The sequence below is a fragment of the Lepisma saccharinum genome, chromosome 24 (genome assembly GCF_977018435.1).
Source record: "Lepisma saccharinum chromosome 24, izLepSacc3.1, whole genome shotgun sequence".
NCBI classification, from domain to species: Eukaryota; Metazoa; Arthropoda; class Insecta; order Zygentoma; family Lepismatidae; genus Lepisma; species Lepisma saccharinum.
Window position 1 is genome coordinate 46,532,667 of NC_139252.1, and position 21,930 is coordinate 46,554,596.

The 21,930-nt window shown below is 38.1% G+C and overlaps 1 protein-coding gene across 1 annotated transcript; it reads right to left on the minus strand.

Moving 5' to 3' along the window:
- Nucleotides 1–844: 844 nt before the first annotated feature.
- Nucleotides 845–21,419, minus strand: LOC145978028 (uncharacterized). The gene is made up of 10 exons (XM_083110414.1): nt 21,207–21,419; nt 17,290–17,372; nt 13,794–13,911; nt 12,591–12,674; nt 10,867–10,955; nt 9,062–9,241; nt 7,782–7,975; nt 6,005–6,141; nt 4,603–4,727; nt 845–1,114 (listed from the first exon to the last, which is right to left on the minus strand). The coding sequence occupies exons 2-10, from the start codon at nt 17,350–17,352 to the stop codon at nt 947–949; spliced, it is 1,158 nt and encodes a 385-aa protein (XP_082966540.1). The 5' UTR covers nt 17,353–17,372; nt 21,207–21,419; the 3' UTR covers nt 845–946.
- Nucleotides 21,420–21,930: the final 511 nt, after the last annotated feature.

Genomic DNA, 21,930 nt, shown 5'->3' on the forward strand with positions numbered 1-21,930 from the left:
TTCTTCTCCTTCCAAGTCTGTAGTCTGCATCATGCTGCTTTGAGCCTATCTTCCAGTGTGTACTTGGTCATACCCACATACTTGCTTCCATGGGTGGAGGTGATAACATAGACACCATTTGGTTCCTGCATTTCGGTTGGTGTTGCAGTGCTTGAAGTGTGTTAGATGGGAAGCTATGGAAGGTTGGTCAGTTATTTTTAAATTTTTTCTTGTTAAAACTTTTTGCATTTTGTTGGAGGTGGGGAAGGCTTATCCACTTTTCTTTTCACTCTGGTCATTTTGTGTGTGGTACCGAGTCATTTTTCTTCTGGTTGAGTGCATGGGTTGGACATGTGCCAGTCTATTGTAGCCATTACTCATGCCAAGGGATATCTGTGGTTTATTTCCATCTGGAGGCTATAGAACTTGTATATGTATTGCAATGTAGGGACAAAATAAATTACACAAAAATAATTATGCAAGCTGGATCCACATCGGAGAGATTATCAAAGAGACCATCCCTTCCGATCTTAAAGCTTGGCTGGACCTTTGGTCACCGCCAGGGCAGTTGTTTTCAAATTTTTCTCTCCCTTCAAAAAACCGCTGTGATACTCCAAACTCTGAAAAATTACATCAGCTTAGAATTTCTTCTAGAGCATTGACATGAATTCCCATGTGGTTTGTTTCATTAATTTATAATGTAATTACGAAAGATACATCTACCTTACGCAACCAAGATACATGAATTGTACTTTTATATTTACAAGAAATAACAGGTATTTTGCACTAAATTTTAGTACAAATAGATAGAAATATTGCATCAATAAAATAATTGGCAGTTTCATAAATATGCTAATATGCCTTTATCATCTAATTGGGAAAGAATTACATTTAACAATCCCTAGTACACACATATCTAAAGCCCACATTTGGCAATATGTTAATCTTTGTAAGAAATAGTAGATTCTCAAATGCTATCGTATTCCTTTACAACATATTGTAATTTTGCTATTGTAGTTTGAACGTCTTCCATTGTAATATCAGCATGCAGGACCATGCGAGCAATGGATTCAGTTCTTGCAGTCATTCTTACTGATACTTCTTCACCCATTTCTGCAGCCTCACTTGCTGTTACCTGAAAAATACAAATTTCATGGTGAACTGAAAGTTAATTTCCATCATGTGTAGTGAATAATTTTACACCTTCATCCCCTAATCAACATTGAAGCAGAGCTATCTCTGTATCTTGCTCTCGTACTCACAAGGACAGATTTCTGAGGCTACGGCATCCATCCAGGAGTCACCACTAGAGTTGTCGGCAGCAGTGGCGATTCCTCCATGTAGGAAGTGAGGATCTTCCTACAGTTTCATTTATACGTATTTCCAGTTTTCTACATTTTAAGAGTTTAATGAGCGTTATAAAATTTTGAGCGCAATCAAGGTTCGCTACTTGACTGTCAAGAGTCAATGTGCTAGCTATCACCTGCTCGTTTCAGATCTGTTACCCCAAAGACGGAGACGACCATCTTTGCCTGTCGCTGAGAAACCTTTCTCGTCATCCTACAGGCAGATGGGAGAGGGGCAGTGCAAGGGAGGGTGGGGGTATGATGGGGGTTGACCAGTTATATGGTCCACGAGGAAGGTCCCGTGGGTTCCTCAACAGTGATGCACTCTAGCATAATGGTTCTGAACCTAGGAAAATTTTAACTTCGTTGGTACCTAGCACTCTGTGTTTGGCATAATGGAAAATCCAGCATCATCTCAAGAACTGGCATCCTTGGGGGAACAGAGAAATTGAATTCTAATGAAGATATTTTGAGGAAATATTTATTTTTAAGAAAATCTCTCAATCTTGTTTGTACTTCTTTAGCGGAAGGAAGTATGCTGACCAAGGGAAAAGCTTTTACAGGTCTTGATCCATCCTCTTGTTTTCATCTTTTCTTTATCCTCCCAGATTTAACAAAGGAATCATAAAAGGAAATCGGTAGAAAGAGTTGGTCACAAATAAAACAAACGGACGCCGTTACCAGTCATGGAATTTTCTTCAACTTTTTGCAAGCACTATGCTAAACCCATTTTTTTTTTTTTAATGAATGGTCGAAATTCCTAACATTGCTTAACTGCAATAAATAATCAAAAATGCAGTTCACAAATCCAAAATAGCAAAATAAAATTGAACTTAAAACTACTAGTCATCAGAGAATGATGATGATAAATTAATAATAATACTAAACCCTAGCATAATTTTATCACATTCAGCGTAATTTATGAGTTGAAACAGCACATTTTCTTATCAGGAGGTTGGTATTGGCAAAGCTGTTCTTAATTCACACATGACAGGCAGGAGGGCCTGCAGCTAGCGTTACAAATCCAATGGCTAATCCAATGTACAGGCGATACATGTCACTGTGTAATTGAATGCATTTTCGAAAACTTTCCTCGGTCTGTTTGCCATAACTTCCTACACCCCAAAGATTCTACGAGTCGCCACTGGTGGCAGGAGAGATAAGGTGCCAATAAGAGATCTTCATAAGTACAAAATGCTCTCAAGCAAACTTATGTTATGGGGGTTGAACTGGACCTCTAGATTGTAAATGGCACCTAACATCACAAGGTCATTTGCAATCTGCGACGAAGAAATAACAGTGGACTCCAGCCTTGAGAGAGAGATAAGAAAGTAGTGATGGGACCCTATTCACTAAAAATTTGTCACTCAATGAAATGCCAACTGGAACATCTGGACTCCCCAAAGGTTCTTGCCACACGGAATCTGTCTAATTTTGGTGTTAGTAGATCTCAATATTAAAAAAAAGGTAAAGTGTTCCCCTGTGCATAGCACCATGCCATGAAGGCGTATAGGGGGTGTGGGGGTAACGCCCCACACTTTCTTGATCCAGTCGTGAGTGGGGGTGATGTGATCAGCATCACGCCCCTGACTGCCTTTACCCCCCAGGGTTTCCCCCAGGTACCCATGTTATTCGACGCTGGGTGGGCGCCGGGGCCGCTTCCACCGTTAGAAAAGTTCCCAGATTTGAACCGGCCGGGGATCGAACCCGGGACCTTGAGCATGGTAGTCAGACGCATTACCGTCTGAGCCACCGCGGCCACCACATTATTATTCATAATTTTAACGATGCAGTTTCTTTCCGATAGACCACTGAACGTATATTTCTTAACTTTTTCATGAAACGAGCAGTTTTATTAATAGACCATCAGTGCTCGAAGTGTATTTGTGTGAGGGGATGCTGTCCCTCTAAGGAAAATTTCATGAAGCATCCCCAGGAAAATAAGAACTGGTTCGACAACAATGTCCACAAAATTTCCATAAGAGGGAGATGATATGAGAAAAATGAGATTCACAAACAAAATCTTCCAAATAATGGTGACATATAACTCGTACACTGTGTACCCTACGTGGCAGAAGAGGGGATAGTGGCCCTTAGGGCAAAGGGACAATTACTCATGAACTCCACTTCCTACTGAGTGTATGTGCCCCTTTTGATGTAAAACGTAACTGGTGTAGACAGTGTGGGAAATGTATCTCGGCTCTTATATCAATATGAAAAGGCTTGGAGCCTCCTTGAAAATATTTGGTGGGAAGTTACATTTTAACTATGATGTGTAATACTAATATTAGTGCCAAAGGTCATGAATTACAAAGTTTGATTGTTTATTGTGTACTTTAGCAAATGAATATTTCTACTGGATTCATAGCTGTAGACAATTTACACACTACACTACGTTTACGACAAACTGAGTAGCTATAAAGTTATGAGATGAGGGATATTTTTCTATCTGCAAGCAAGTATGTTGATTCTGCATTTCAGAGGGAACCCATATGTCAAATTGTCCAGATCCTCTGACTGAGACAATATGCCACTGTTTATTATCGCAGCCGTCATATGACATGGGAACCAGGTTTCTGTTTTGTAAATCGATATTTTTCATAAGTGTCACTATCTTGAATTTCCAGGATTATATAAAATTTCAGGAGCACAAAGAGAGAACATTGCCCCCCCCCCTCCCCTATAGACACACATTACAAGGGTTGTACACATTACAGGGGTTGTGGGGGTGATCGCTATGCCACTCCCGGCAATCATACAGATTCCCACAGGTACCAATACCAATACTTTGGTTCAAAACATTTGTATATTTTAAAATACATAACTAAGCCTTATCAATACACTAGAGTTTTGATTTAAAATAATCATAATTTCGCAAAGAATAATTATTTTAATCACAAAATCCATTTCTCTCGACAATGCTGTTGCTAAAATAATGAAAATTATGCATTTTTACATAATTTCGAAGAAATTTACACTGAAAAATGTAAGAGAGCCGTGTGACATTTTTGCAAACTGTACTAGATACCCAGACACTAAAAGTATTAGCCAGTACCAGTGATTAAATATGAACTGATATCTTCTGATACTGATACACTGGCATTGTTATTAGCACAGCATGCTACGATGACAGGGGTACCAGATTTGAATCCAGCCCAGGACATCGATGTTTTTGCGAGTGTCATTCATCAATTTCATCATATGATCTCTCGCCAAAAGTGACAGAAAAGCAAATAACAAAAATCAAATGAAATGGAACATATCAATGAAGACTCACCCTTGCCATGCGTTCACAAAACTGTTCAGGCGTAACTCGTTCTGTATCCATGGAGATCATTAGAAGGTTGGTTTGCGTTTCCTTCACATCAACATGAAACACTTTGCTCTCCATGTCTTCCAGAGCTGAAATGAAAGACTAATTAATCAGTTGCCAATAATTCTGACCTATTCAATGATGTCAGAATTAAATATTTATGGTAGCAAGGCTGCTTAAACTACCAACTTGTTAAAATATTTTCTGGGGAGACTGCAAGGAACAAAAAGAAAAGTCAAAGAATTCTTCTAAAATAAAATTTTGGGCCTAACGCTAATATTCTCTAAATGTTAACCACGGTTACTATGGACATGCAATGTTAATTGGACTTTATCCATTTGTCTAGTGCTTTTAACTATACAAACGCTACAGGCCTCTCCGATGGCATAGTGGTAACATTGTCACCTTTTATAATCAAGGGGTCCTAGGTTTGATACCCAGCGAAACACATTGCACAGTGGTGCGGATCCCACCTTATATTAAAGGTCCAGTCCCGGTTAGCCTATCTGTGCATAAACTGGACTTAAAACAACAATTCGTTTCAATTCTCTACTAACGCTACGTTTCAAGAGATCATCCCCTTCTCTCGTCTTCAGGTGAAACATTTATTTTTCTCGAGAGGATCAAACCTACAACATACCTTTGATTTTATTTTTAAAAAATACTAAGTGAGATACTGCATATTTTATTATTCATCATAATATCCACCAACATTAATACATTTATCCCATCGCTTAATCAGCCCCAAACCTGCTGCTATCTCAGCCACAGTCGCACCTCACGTTCAACATCTTCATCATCTGCGAAACATTTGCTGCCACCGTGCGCACAGTGGTCGGAAATTCAAATGACCATGCATTATTCTGTAGTCTAAATCATGAGAACACCCTATTGCAGTTGCTATGCTTTATATCGTCAATCACCTGTCAGTTTGAATCATCTCCTCCACTCCTGCAATCTCCACGTACAGTCCTGGAATACAATCGCCATTTTTAAACAGCTGCCCATGCATGCATCTGTTATCTAGTGACTGCTAACTGAATATCATCAAGCTGTATTATGCTGCTACCTAATGACACCTTTAGAAACTACTCACTACTATTTTCAGTTATCCCCCATCAGTTTGCGAGACATATTTACTGACTTCCCCTCGTAATTCATTCCTCGCATGTTCGATTTTCAACTTATCTATTTTACCTTTGTGTGTGCTGGTGTTCATCTATCCTCCTAGCAGAACACACACATCACCTATGATGTGCATAAAGTACAGGGTGGCCCATAAGTCAGTTGGCAACTACTACGAGAATCTCATAACTGCTAGTGCCAACTGACTTATGGGCCACATGGTACATTTAGACTGAATTACCTTGTGCTATAATTTGTGTGTGGTAGTGATCCTCTTCAAGCCGGTCAACCATTGTGTCCAGAGCAACAATCCCAGCTGCAGCAACAATGCCAAGCTGGCTTGTTCCACCTCCAAGCACTTTTCTCATACGCCGAGCTCTAAAAAAGAACAGTCACTATTTATCAACTTTATTTTCGTAAGTTCTATTTATTTTAAATAAGCAGAGTGCACTGTTAGAAAGTATTGAGAACCAACTTGTGCTAGGTAGTGTATTTGCTAGGGATGGGCCGATATGAAAATTTGGCCGATACCGATAAAGTAACAATATAAAATTTACCGATACCGATAACCAATATTCTACCAATCTGATATAAAATTATAAGTGATCCTTGAAGAACCTGAAAGGTTCATTGACCTCCTTAATAAATGTATGTTTCAAGGTGACTGCAGTGCTAAAGAAATTGCATATTTAGACATTTAATTTTGTAGAAAGTAGGGCATGGAGAATATCCATAAAAATAACAACAAAATGGCAGAATTTTGCACTAAATTACCAGATATTTATCGATATATCGGATCGGTAAAATAATCGGTAATTTTACCGATACGCCGATATGCCTATATTGGCTGATACTGATAGAGTACTGATTAATCGGTCCCATTCCTAGTATTTGCCATGATTATGACTTCCTCGATAGCATAATGGTAACATTGTTGCCTTGTATTCAAAGGGTCCTAGGTTTGATACCGGTTCAGATCGCACTTTAAACTGTAGGTCCTGTCATGATAACAGCTAAGGTATCGAGTCAGTTTTATGTACAGATACTGATCAATACTTTTCTATCCTGCAAAGTATGCAAAATGTCCAATTATCATAAATTCTTCACCAATGTCTTTACACTACTATATTTATGTGGTATATTTGCAATTGGGGGAATCGACAGTATGAAAGTTCTTTCTGTATCCATAAAGTACCAATACCAATAACATATTCCATCAATCTCATATAAGTTGTAAAAGTTCCATGAAGAACTTGAATTAATGTATGTAGCCACATGCCTATATAAGTTTTGCCTTATTGTTAGAAGAAGAAACTGCGGTTCTGTACATTTATATTACAAAACTAGGCTACAAGTAGGAATGGGACAGTATTATCAGTGTCAGTAGACAGTCACATATTCAAGGGGGGGCGCTCAAGCCCTCCCCTGGAAAGTTTTTGGTTTACACTAGATAAAATGAGGCTTTTTGGTTTCTTGTGTGTGAAATAAAATAATGTGAAGAAAAGTTAGGGAGAGAAATAATTATCGAGGCAAGATAGATTGTTCTATAACCCTGTTATTGATAATTAGCATGTATCCAAGGAGAGAATCAGGGGGTCAAGCTTCCTTCCCCCCGCCCCCCCCCCTGCTCAGGAATGATTCAGTTTACACTAGATAATTTAGCTTCTTGAATCATGTGACAAAAATTTAAGGAAAGAAATAATTATTGAGGCAAGACAGATGGTTCTATAACCCTGTTATTGATAATATGGCACACAATTTAAATCATGCATTCTTATTAGGGCTCCCTTTAGTTGACCCAGATTTTGGAGAACAACTGAGGGGCTACTTAAAAGAAGTAGAAGACTCCAGTCTAGAAACCTATAAAACAAAGGGAACAGGAGTCGTTCCACTTACCAGGCACCACCCAGTGCTCTGGAGCCCTTGACCTTTGAGAGGTTGTTGAGGCATGGATTTTTTTTTCTATCACAGTTTCCTGTAATCAGGATGGTAACATTGGTTTCGACTTGAATGCTTACTTTCTGATGAAATCTGCTGACCCAACAAGAATGGAACCAAGAGGTGCTGACAGACCCTTGTTTAGGCAGAAAGTACATGACGAACAGTGCTCCACGATTCTTGAAGCAGGAACTTTCTGATACACTGCAGCGTTGAAGATCCTGGCACCATCCATGTGCAGCGGGAGGTTTAGAGTTTTCGTCTTCTTTCCCAGCTGCAAATAAATTTCTTCATGTTACAAACAGTACAACTGACGCTTCTTCTTAAGCATCATAAATTTATATTACTCTATTCGTGTAATGAAGGCACATCATAAGTTCCTAATTTAGTAGTATACACTGACTTTGATTTATATCGGCATGGATGGGAAATTTGAATCGTCTAGTTCCCTAGAGCTTTCTTGGGATCCTTCTTGTACAGGGTGTGCAAGAAGTCCCTGTACTTCTACTGGCATCTATCCTGTTGAAAATTGGCCGGTATTCGGTGATTTCATTTTCGTGCTCAGAAGGTCACATCGAATGCTCGCCAAAATTCATGTCCGTTGTTGCACCATGGCTGATGTGATCCGACGTAGTTCCAGTGATGAAGAATGGCTAGTGACATGTGTGTGGGTGCATGAAAGAGAACAGTGTACTGTAATATAAAGTTTGCAAATATGTTATAATACAAATAAATACATATGTTATAATAAATATCTATGGGTAATATGTACCGTAATCTAGGGATATGGGGACTTATCAGATACCTTCTAGATTGCATTCTTCTTTGTCTATGTAGTTGTAATTGTGAAACTATATTCCGTCCACTCAAAAATTCCATGAGTACTGTAGGATATGTTCTAAATGAATCTTAATTTTTCAGAAGATATATTATGAACATGTTTCTACAAAAATGAAATATTTTTTTGAGAAAGTTTTTGCAGCTCTAGGCTCCTGCTTCAGGAAAATTAACAATACACTTCTAAAAATTCAGTATTTGTTTATTATTGCAACAAGTGACAATTGGTACAGAAACTCAGGAAATTTTTCATCAGCTATGTAATTTGTGATTTCGTCATAAGTGCTGTTTGACACAACACGTGTACATACCATATTGCAGTTCGTGCCACGTGAAACCAGCAAATTTGCATTGGTAATTCACAGTTTCACTTCACCTATGTCTTTTCTATCGAACTTTGTGACCAAATGTATGTTCCCTCTAATACCACAAGATGAACTGATCTCTGGAATCAGTGTAATCAGTCTTACGATAAACAACAGGACAAATACACTAGAATGAATGTTTGACTAACTTTGATTACCTCGTCTAGCCATTCCAGAGGAAGTGCCTTTCCTCCACAGAGCGTCTGAGTATCCTCAATGCAGACAAGCGATGTTATGGGACTGTTCAGTTTTTCACCACGTATCTTCCTTTCCATCTCTTGGAGGTCAAAAGTTCCATCTGGTTGAGTGGTTAGTGGTTGAGTGTGAACGCCAGCAAGCTACATGTATAAAAGTAGATATACAATCATTTTTTCATTTGTATAGAAATTGCCAGAAAATTTGAAGTCATCAGACTTGGTTTTTATTTTACTTGCTTGCCTGCATTGGTGTTTTATTTCTATTTTATGTAACATACAGGGTGTCATTTTAATGACACCTAGCTCGTTGCAAGGTTGATATCTATAGATTAGTCTATCCACTTGTTCTCATACATGTGATGTGGTGCTTATAACGGAAGCATCCAAGGTTCATGTTGTTAACATTATGGCTAAAACATATGCAACTACAGTAACATCCTAATGACATCCTAGCGAATATACTGCCATGCTCACAGTTGCCAACCATTCCATGCATCCGGTGCGTAGATAAACATAAGAATGTTAGTCATCGAGAGCTTGTTTTACTACTACTATTATCCTTGTACTTTCAACAATTTTTATCCCTTGCCCTGAATATTATTTTACATTACAGTTATATGTTACCTTTGGAATTTAGAATTTTTTTACCTTTTCTATCCTCAACCTGAATCCTCAACTTACGATTTGACAACGGGGTACCATGTTTGGCACCTATTTTTTTTTATATTTCTATTAACTGATGAAGGAAGTAGTACAGACTTCCGAAACATTGTTTTAAATTATTCCTACTCACTCACGTAAGTTTTTTATATATTTTTATCTGTATTGATAGTGAGTAAAACGCACCATTATAAAATGTTTGTCAACTGTTCAGTGCGTCACAGACAACCATTATCAGAAGGACTAACCTGTAGATATGAACTTGGCAACGAGATTTGCAAATATTTGATGTAAGCTGAGACACAAAATCGTATCATTGGTTAACTTCCCGTTGGTTTACTGGATGCATTTCTTGCAGCATCATTTTACAGCAAATAATGTGGTTGGTAGTTTGTCATTTTTCACACAATTTGTAAGTTCCTAGCAACACTACCATGCACAGTTTCACTCCAAAAAGAGATGTCAGATGTGATCAAATGTTGTGTCGGGTTGCCAGCACATAGGTAGCAAAATGGGCTTTTTTTAACAAATGATGCATCATTGATAAAAATGTTAATGAGAAAAGTTGTTTTGATGTCCTCTGTACGTTTCTGTGGTCCATGGGCACCATTAAAATGACACCTTGTATAAATAATATATATATACAATAAATAAATTGCTGAAGTCAAATTTTTAGAATACCCCACTGCTGTAGGCAATGCAGTGATGGACACATGACAGCATTTCCTCAATATTTCTTTTCTAAGCATTTCTTTCCCACCTTTTTTTTTTATGGAATTCCATTCTGACATACAGATGTACTGTTGTAGAAAATTAGAATCATCAAATTTCCATATAGCAAAACATCCTCTTGTGCTTATATATTAAAAAGAAAGAAAAACACCAAGCGAAGAAGGGCCTCCCCGATGGCACACTGGTAGCATCGTCACTTTGTAATCAAGGATTCCCGGTGGAGGCACATGGTGGTTCGGGTCCCACTTTAAACTGTAGGCCCAGTCCCGATTAGCCTTACTGGGCATAAAGTTGACTTAAAACACCAACTCAATCAAAACCAAGCTAAGAAATTAAATTATTTCTGCCATACTAACAGTATTAAATCTGTATACCTGTGCTGAACCACCTTGTTCATACAGGAAGATGTGAGAGAGGTCACCAGCCAGCATCTCTGCTCCTCGTCTGTCACAGTGAGTCATTACTTGCAAAGAAAAGAAAAAGCATCATAAATTTCCCACTAATCGTGTGAACCACCATGTTCAATACACAACCTGAAATAATGAGCAACATATCTAATCTCAAACTCAGTGCCACGAATTTATATGATTATGATCCATCCTTTACTATACCATGTGCCAAATCACCATGAGGATTACATTAATCTTTCATATCATACAATTGTCACTGTTGAAAATGCAGGATCTTGTTTGCATATGGCATATCTCAATAAATGTCCATATTGCATTTATTGAACGAGGGATAGAAATGATCAATCAGCAGATTGTGGCATGGCCGATAATGGTCTGTGTTGACTTACTGGTAATATTCCTGGTAATTTGTTTCTACAGTGCAGAGACTGTAACTTCAGTACACACTTCTGCCAATACATCCTCGCTGTTGAGTGCCAAAACTAGGAGGCCAAGGAAAGTTTCAATTCTCATCGTAGACGAGGCTTAGTATTAAGAGGAGACAGTGCAGAGGCAAAAAGTGGGGAACAACTGGCTTACATCCACTAATCTCCATCAATGGAAATACATCATGCACTATGTGTTTCTGTGAAATAAATTTCTTAAACAAACAATTCATTTCTCTAAGGTGAAACACATCACAATCATAGTCTCACACATCGATTAAGTAGGTAAATATGTCATTCAAGCTGTTTACTATAAATTTATGCCATGTTATATTAGTTTTGTTACTGGTATAAGTAAATCCTTCTGTCTAGTGACCAACGGGGATCAAAGTTCACTTACAATTGGAGGCATCTATGCATTTCGACATCTGAATTAGAATCCCAGCTTATGCATGATTTGCATTCATCCTGATGTTTATTTCCTCATAAACGTTTGTCATCAGAGCCAGTGTACAAATTATCAAATTAAATTTAACAAGAAATTCAAGCAAATTTTGTGGTAGGATACACAAAACTCATGCATTCATCTCCCCTTCATAACTCCCAAATATTATGGCGATTTTTCAGCCTTGTTCAAAAATGTCCTTGCTCCAATTCCAGCATGATAATATTCATAAATTCATTCATGGATTTAAAACTGAAATTCTAACACTTAAAATGTGAAATTTACATAAATTAAAGTTCATGCAAATACTATTACTCCCTCTGTCCCATAATTATAGTCCGGTATGCCAAAATGGTAACTTTTTATTTATGTTCTTTTGGATACTTTATCGGCCAATTTGTACTGATCCTCGAGTAATAACGTTGTATGACACATTCCCGTGTTTCATTTTCTTCTTCTGTATACACAAATGTCACAGTTTGAATATCGGACAAGTATTTTGGGACAACAAACTAAAGTGTACCGGACAATAATTGTGGGACAGAGGGAGTAATATTTATCATTGTTTTTTTTTCTGTTGCTCTACATTTACATTATTTCTGTTTTTTATTGTTAATTTCTCTATTTTCCATTCCTTTCACATCTTGTTTAATGTAATACATAGGATACTATAATGGGCATTTGCATGTTGTCATAGTTTTTAAAAATAAATACAATTTTTGCTTCAAATCTTAAAAAAAAAATGCTTTGGAAGCAAAAGAGTAAAGTTAAAGTTACAAAAATTAACAATAAAGCCGCACATATTTCAAACAACTTACCAGACGTAAGATTTCCCATGGTTCCACTCATCACAAACATGGCGGCTTCTTTTCCTAGTAAGGATGCAGCCTTCTCTTCGAGAGCTGAATTAGACCACAGAAGAAAAAGGTTATGAAAAATCGTAGCTCACATGGTCAAAATTTGACTTGCATCAAATATGTGAAAGTGATTATGATCATGTTGTCAAAAATGTTCTTAGCAATACTTGACGCTATTACACTTGTCATTTTATTACAAAGTTTAGAAGCTTTTTGTGATACATGTTCATCATGTATGCCCTTGCGTATTCACTTGTCAACAGATCACAATTCATGTGTACCCTTCATCTGCCTGCATACGAGGTGGTATCCAAAATTTTCGGGACTGGTGCTACCATCTGATCAAAAGCTTAGCTTGGGACTATTGACCACCAGTACTCTTGAAGTACCCCCCCCCCCCCTTTCTGCAAGCACACACCAGTCCCTGTGATTCTGCCATTTTAAAAATGCATCCTGATAGTAGTGTTCCACAAGTGTCCCATCATATTTAATTAATTAATTAAAGGGATTAGGCAAATTTTATTCTCGCCTGTTTATCTGCCTGCTGCTTGGATCATCTACATTGTGCCAAAATCAGCAGTCTTTCAACTTGGATCTTCAGTCGGGAGAACAAAGAAGTCACAGGGGACCAAGTCAGGCAAGTAGGGTGGGTGAGAGACATTTTTCCCCCTAAAGTCTCTGATTAACGAAAAAGTGTGAGATTGTGTGTTGTTATAATGCCAAAGCCATTGTCACTAGAGTTTGGGGTGATATCTTCACACATTTTCATGCAGATGCTGCAAAATGTCTCAATTTTTTGGATATTCATGTCAGTTCTGGAAGGAAGGATGTTTTATTTATATTCTATGGATATGTTTTCGATACCAGTGTCACTTGGTTCACATGAATCTAGACGTTTTTATTTTTTTGTGGATATGAAAAGGATGTATACCAGACTAGAATTGGACCTAATCTAGACTTTTATTGGACATATTTCGGCATTATCTTGATATTTTTTGCACATATTTTGGACACAAACAGAACATTCTTGGACTAGATTTAGTCATATCAAAGGTCTTGTCGACACATGTTTTTAAAACATATTCTTCTCTCTCTCTCTCTCTCTCTCTCACTCACTCACTCATTCACACACACATTTATCATGCACATTTGATGTTTACTTTCCATTAACTGTTGGATCTTCTCCAGTATCATCATCTCCAACTTCTGCTTCAAACATTGCCTTCCGCATGGCTGGAGTGGGTTGAGTAACACAATCCGTGCTGAGATCAATAATTCTTGCCTGAGTAAAAAGAAATATACATTAAAACATAATTTCTTAACAGCCAAGTCCTGAGACAGAATTGCTTTTGGACAGCAGTATTTGGAAAACAGATAAATTGTTACTGCACAATGGATCTGAGGACTACTTTTTACGTCAGTTTTACTTGTGAGTGATATGTTCTTGCACTATAAATAGTATCTGATGGCAGCGGCAGCTCAAGGGGTAGAGCCACCGTGCCATGGCACTACCCTCAGAACAAACGCATACCTCACCCAAGTATTGTTAAATGAATACATTGATAGTTTACAGACAAAGAGATTCGAATCTTGCAATCGGTCAAGCTGACGTGACTACTGCCCCAACCTCCTCATTGCATCGCCAGCTGTTTCGTTCGTACCCTCGCGAGGCAACAGTCCGTGCCACCCAAGAGCTGGCCTAACCAAGTTGACACATGTGCAGAACTGCAGAGGGTTGAAGAAGTCTCAGCGAGGAACATTTCCACCATGAGCCGAGAACAAAGTGGCAGGGTGCGGGGTTAGCCCATAGGACACAATAACGGTGCCCGTTTTCACCTGGCACGGTGAGGGAACTTTCGCAGTGTTGACACAGTTGCCACCTTCAGAGATAAGTCGCTAAATACAGTGGTTGTTCGCTATATATCCGACCATTGTCGATTCGGTGCTGCCACCTGGCGTATCATGCTCGAACTATGGGTCTGCTGGCGGGAGCAGTGGTGTGTCTGACCTTGTAGGTTCATGAGTGTTGGTAGTGAATGTTATCAAATGGCACCAAAAATCAACCAGTATTGGGAGGGTTACGTAATGGCCCTTTTCCATGCTAAGTTTTCATACGTACGCATTGTGAAACAGTGTCGGGAGAATGGGTTAACACTCGGGGTGACTACTGCGAAAGCTATTGTGGCCCATTACATACAACAGGCTCTCCTTGCGAAACATTCACCCACGAAAAGGAGAAGGGCTGCAAGCAAAGTGTCGCTGGTAGTGCTAAGGGGGATCCGTCGATTGGCATGCCCAGAAAATCCCCCGACTCAATGTGATGGCCCACAGATTTCATCTCGCACCGTCAACTGTGAACAAAACAATTCGCAAGCGCCTCAGGTTGAAGTGTGTGCGGAAGGCCCGTGTACACCACCTTCTACCGCATCACATTGCCGAACGTAAGACGAACTGCAGGAAACTATGAAAAGTACCTGGCGGGTTCCAAATGGAAGAAAGTTGTCACAATGGATGAATCATATGTCCATCTCACTGCTGGTGGTCACATTCGGGCGATCACATAACGTGACATTGACGGCAAGGGGTGCAGCAACTTTGTTCGTCAGTGCAGGGAAAGTTTCCCTCATGACTTTATGGTTGTGACGGGATTCGGATATGAGGGTAAGTTGATGATACGCAAGGTGGACAAAAACGTGAAGGTGAATGCCAGATACTTTGAAGACTCCATTCTGACACCTATCTATCGGAGAGACATCCCACAATTCTATGGAATGGACGCGAACCAGGTGATGATCCATATGGACAAGGCTTCGAGTTATACCGCCAGAACATCACTACGTTTTTATCAGGAAATGGCCGAGGAATTAGGAATTCGTGTCATTCCGTTTGCAGACATTCCTGTGAAAAGCCCAGATGCAAGTCCAATGGATTTTTACGCATTTGGACTGTTGAAACGACATCTTCAACATCGCCGCCCACGCACCCTGGATGGTCTATGGAAAGCTTGCAGGGAGGAGTGGGACAGAATTCCCATGCCTGTCCTGCGCCGGAGCTTGCTGCAATGGAAATTGCGATGCCGGGCGATAGTCCACAATGCTGAGGGTCCAATAGAACATGATCGGTGGTGGTGGCGCAGTATCTCTTAAGGTGAGTACCCATCAAAAATGGTCTGATATAAAGCAAACAACATTCTGTACGATTGATTTGTAAGACCTGTTGAGGAAGTAATTTCTGCCTCCTTTTGGAGAAATGAACCTAGTATTTTTCCAAAGTTAAATAGACATTTTGATAATAGATAGATGCACCTAGAGGGCCATTGAGACTTTTTTAAAAATATAAAAGTAAAAAATCCTATGATGATGAGAGTTTCCTTTGGCATTTCGACAATTTCTTTTTACAACAAAGATGTTTTCGACATCCAGTTGGAATACATGTGCATGGGGGAGAGGAGAAGGTGAGAGGATTTGTTTTTCCCTTCCTCTTGTAATTGTTGTGTTTTTAGGGAAGTGTCCTGTAGTGTATAAAGATAGGTTAGTGAGTGAAGATGAACCGGATTAGTGAGTTCACACATTGTTTTCCGCATTACCAAACTAGGCTAAACATCTTGGCCAGTGGCACAACCCCTCAAGGAGGGGGCAAGGGTTGGGCATTGCGGAGGTTTTTTTTTTTTTTTTTTTTTTCCGATTTCTTGATCACGTTGGCACTACCCATCATAGTTGCCGCCGGCCGCCACTGTCTGATGGTGACTTTGTGGCTCTCAGTGTAGATTTACATTTATCCAATTAAAACTGCAACTTCATACACTGTCATTGTGGACCATCTCATAGCGGTTGGCAGCCACTATTCGACAGATGAATGATAGGTGAAGTGTGGAGGAGGAAGCGGAGTTTTTAGCAAGTCACATATCATAGCCATATTCACAAGCTTTCAACCTGATTAGACCAAATTTGCACATCACTTAACAAGCATAGGGCAACACAGCCTGCAAGCCTTCCCAATGACGCAGTGGTTGCGTTGTTGCCTTGTAATCAAGGGGTCCCAGGTTTGATACCCAGTGGAGGCACAAAGTGGTTCGGATCCCACTTTAAATTGTAGGTCCAGTCCTGATTAGCCTTTCTGTGCATGAAAGCAACACAGCCTGAAAGTTTCAAAAATGTAAATTAACTCCTCCTGTGTGTGTGTTGAGGGGTACTGATTACTTGGGTCTAAATCAGTACTTGTCAGCAATCTTACTGATCAGATATCTGTGAATAGTTTGTAATCGAGTGCACCAATCTCAGTGTGTTATTGTTTACACATATATAAAAGTCCACTTCATGTGCACTCGCTTTGTAAAATAAATTTCTTGTATAAATTATTTTTTTAAGGGAAAACCCATCATTGTCATATTAATTAAAGACAAGTTCTGAAGAGGTGTTAGCCATTTTATATTGCATATATTATACATCAGTAAAATTTTGTGTGTGTTTGTCCCTATCTCTCTGCCAGTCAACTTGGATACATACTTTCATTGGACTTAAATATTTGCAAGAAAAGAATTTTCAAAGTTTCATGTACAATTAGAAATTAATTTAGCTATTATTTAGTTTTTCTTGAAAATACAATATGTTTCCAACTTCATATATTTTTACACTTGCAAGTATTTGAAACAAAAACTTACCTTCTTTGTTGAGCTCATGTTGAATTTGTGTGGAATACCTGCACTCGTGAATTGAAGTTGCATGTAATAATTACCACATTGACCTGAAATTATAATAGTTTTAAAACTTACCAGAACTGTCAAGTATTTTGAATTCAAGTGCCCAATACATTAACATAACTGCTTCTTGCAGACATAACGAATGCCAATCTTCAACTGGTGATTTCTCATGAGCATTTAGCATAGTGAGTAAGGTTCCCCTTACAAGAGCTATATTATCAGAAGTAGTAGTACAGGGTAGCTACTCACTGGGAATTCCTGGAATTACGCATAAATTATTGTCTCCGGGAATTATACTTTAATTCTGCGTAAATTTTTCTCCGCGGATGTGAAAATTTGCAACTGTTATTAATTCAAATGCCATTGAATTCGCACAGATCAATCTATCTTTCAGACCAAAAATTTTTGCAAGATACCTTGAAGTTGATTTGGTAAATTTCAGTTCAATTTTTTTTTTTTTTTAATTTTCAAAAAATGTATGTATTTCGAGTCTGAGTATGTAAAATGGCAAATGTAAACTCCACATCCTAAATTAAATATTTTAAATATATATTCCGTTTAATTGAATTGAGTTAGAATTTTTGGGTACATTGAAATCGCAGATATCCTTTATATTGTTAGGATATTTTTGTATGTTGGTGTTGGTAAGAGGCGGTAATATGTAAGTTTGAAAAAGAGAAAGCATCAGCTTGTACCCTTATATTGTTGGAAAGTTCACCTTGAAAACAGGGAATTATACTTGAATTTTATCATGGTCCTAAAGTAGCCACCCTATAGAAGTAGTAAACAGTGGCAAAGTCCCCGCCCCCTTTTGTCAGGACAAGATTTCTGTGCATGTTGGTAAGTGAATTCCGTGCTCAATGCATTGCAGTTGTGTTTTTAATTACATTGCTTTATCCTCCACTAGTGTTTGTGAATTCAATAGAGCAGTGCTTCATTTCATATGCTCGTTGCCAAGCTCCCATGTTGCCTAATGGTTAGCACTCCTGCCTTTGGTGCAAGCAGTCCCAGGGTGGGGGCTCCAAAATTTTAGTGACCCAGTATATTGAGGACAATTTGGGAGCTACTTGAATTGTCCATTGATATGGTTTATTTTACTTCGCTTAATACAAAAGAACCAAGTATTTGTATTACATATGATGGATGTTTATAAAGAAATATACACCTTAACTGTTAACTGAAGGGCTCTGGTGTAAAACATGGTAAGTGACATTTTGTTGATTTCAGAGTTCATTAAGAAAAATTTTACTTTGCAAGTCAAAAATAACCAAAATGTCACTTACCATGTTTTACACCCGAGCCATTCAACTAAATATTTATACAGGGTGATTTGTAATTCTCTCCCAGTTTTCAAACATTTATAGCACAAGAACCATAATGCAAAGCAAAAAGGTGCATATCAGTATAAAATCTCATCATGCAATTGTAGATTTAGCCAATAGGTGGTAGAACAGGGTGGCCACTCTTGGACCATGATAAAATTCAAGTATAATTCCCAATTTTCAAGGCTCTTTTCATAAATTCAAGGGTACAAGCAGTTCTTTTCTCTATTTCACCCTTACATATTACCGCCTCTCACCACACACAAACACAGAAATATATTATCAATATATAGGGTATGTGTGATTCCAAGGTATCCAAAAATTCTAATTCAGTTCGAATAACAATATATATATATTTAAAATATTTACTTTAAGGTGCAGAGTTTACATTTACCATTTCATATACGCAATACTCGTAATGCATCTCCAAATACAAGTCACAAATTTGACGGGCGTACTAATATACGAAATATTGTTATTTGTGTCAATAACCTTTCATGTGTCAGGTAGATTGTTCCGCAAAGGACACTAACAAAGTGAACGAATAGAGATAATTGTTTTATTTTCCACGCAGCTTTTTCTCCTTCCACGATAAAAAAAAATGCTGAACTGTGAAATACTTGCCTCGGGGAATTTTAAATATATACAAATTCAATGGGATTTGGATTAATAAAAGTTGCAATTTTTCACGTCTACAGAGAAAAATCCACGCAGCCAATAATTTATGCATAATTTCCAGAATTCAATGAATTCCCAGTGACTAACCACCCTGTAGTATAATGCAGTTAAAGCAAACATGACGTGCACTGGTGAACACAAAGTGTTCTACATCTTAGAATTCGCTAAATGTGAGTTGGTTGTGATGGTACAATGTAGATTTCATGCAAAATATCAATCTTTGTTATAACCTGATTAGTTCAAGGAGACTGGCTGCTTCATGTGTGGTCCCGCTTTGCTTTTAATTCAATTAATTTAATTATATGTTGGGATGTGTGTGGCAGGAAATTGATTTTAGGATTGATGTCTGCCGTGTTGCCAGGGATGCACATATAGAGCACCTGTAAAGCATGTACCAAACTTGGAGAGATTCTTTATGTACTGATATGCACCTCTTTGCTGCATGTATTATAGTTCTGGTACTATAAACGTTCGAAACCCAAGATGAGTCACTCTGTATAACATCCATTTTAATTTTAATATGCATAGTTTTATTTTGAACATATCTAGGATTCCAACGTTCATGCCATGCCTGGAATTTGAACTCTGGATCCTTGGTTTTGCACATTATGATAACTCTTATATTACTGGATGATTTCTTTTTAGATATGATATAGACAAATGACTGTTTACTAAAAAAGTTTCAATTTCATATTAACTGCGATATTTACGCATACATTACCAGATTTTTTGGAGAGAAAATCTCAACCACCAAAGTGCAAAGTATTCTTGAAAGATATCCTGTACTAATGTTGGTTCAAAATCCATGTACATGCTGCTGTGCTATAATTTGTCATATCCTTTTATAGCTTCATCATCAAGGTAATCGAGTATACAACACAAACGGTTGTAGGTGTCTGTCAAGGTCTTTCCTTTTCCGTAGCCAAAGCTCAAACCAAAGTGAAACAGGTTCCAAGTAGTTTGGTAATTCATTACCAGATGTCTCTGAACTTCAGAACTTATTTCTATTCAGGAGTTCTAGGTATGTCCAAGTATGTACACCAAAATGCTAGTGATTGGCTTGTATATAACACTTGGAAGTATCCTGAATTTTAATCATGGAGATAGTACTATGGAGTTTCAATTTTAAATGAAAATTTAAAAACTAATCTTTGTTGATATGGTGCTTTTTCAAGCCTAAAAACTACTACCAAGTAGGATTTGTTTGTCTGATGGGCTCATTGCCATCTGTTTCTTTGTTTCTAGACTATATTTTATAGTCTGCTGTCTTCATGTTCAGATACTGACCTACCACCAAAAGTCTGAACATATCCAAGAATCAAAAAACTAAAATCAAGCAATGTGTTTCAGTTCAACTTGGACCTCCACAATGGCATAGGGGTAACACTGCCACCTTTACAGTCAAGGGGTGCAGGTTCACTCACTGATGGAGGCACATTGTGCAGTGTGGTTTGAATTCAATTTTAACTGTAAGCAAACTCCCTCTGAGCATGAAGTGAACTTGAAAAAGTTTAAATCCACTTTATGCACTGATAGGCTAATCAGGGCTGGACTTGTAGTTTAAACTGTGATTGAAATCACTATGTATCTCCAGGTTCCCCTTGATTAAAAGGTGGATTTTAAAAAATAAATAAATTTTATGTTGTGAAAATAATAATTTGCTCGTATCATCATCCATAACAATGAAAATACCAATATGTTTTAACTACCCAATACAAACTATAATATGTTTCACAAATTTATTCTCTATCCAGATCATTTAAATAAATTAATGCTTTGTCACTTTTATAGATTTTTTATACTTCAATGATCAAACCGAATACAAAAAGAAAACATAAGAAAAGCGAGTGAAAGGATATGAAACAACAACACACTTACACAGACATCTATCTGCAAGATATACTGCAGGCTTCTGCTATCTCTGAATGTATCCAAAGGTCATTTCTTGATAAGCAGGAATCTCTGCCTTTTACAGAGACCTTATCTTCTTGTCAATCACATTTGTAAACACTGACCAATTACAACTTGCGTGTCGTACACTAAAGTTTATCTCTTGACACTTTAGTATATTATCACAACTTCCCTGCACCACAACGTTCGTACTTTTATTTTGCAATGTTGGTTTCAACAAGTGAGGTCACTCTGACCATGTTGCATCATATTTACTGGTTATTGCCAGCCTCGAGCATATGAAGCAGTTGACTTCGATCTCGTCACCAAAGTTCCCATGTTTGATTGACTGGCTGAGTGAAGTAAGTTATTTTATGTGTCTTTTCTGCCACTTTGGCTAATGGCAATTATGGGGATGAATGTCATATGATCAGATGGATGAAGGGACAATTGCAAACATATACACATGAGAACAATTCTTATGGAGAATTATCCTGGATGCAGGTCCAGGTGGCAGAGCCTCGACAGTCCGCAAGAAGCAGTTCAGAGCATACAGTAACTGACAAAGTGTCACCCCTTCCCACATTCGAGTACCAGCTGGGGTACGAGTGTTCTTTGTGAGTGTCCCTTCATCAATTTAATCTAATCATCACTCATTTCCAGTGTCGCTATTGCCAAAAGTGGCAGAAAAGCAATGGTAAATAAAAAATGC

Excerpts from the sequence above, each read along its gene's own strand:
- LOC145978028 (XM_083110414.1), bottom strand. The coding sequence starts at position 17,352 with ATGCAACTTCAATTCACGAGTGCAGGTATTCCACACAAATTCAACATG. Across the intron at positions 7,976-9,061 it reads CTCTGGAATGGCTAGACGAG|CTGGGAAAGAAGACGAAAAC; the intron begins GTAATCAAAGTT and ends ATTTATTTGCAG. Across the intron at positions 1,115-4,602 it reads TTTGTGAACGCATGGCAAGG|GTAACAGCAAGTGAGGCTGC; the intron begins GTGAGTCTTCAT and ends TGTATTTTTCAG.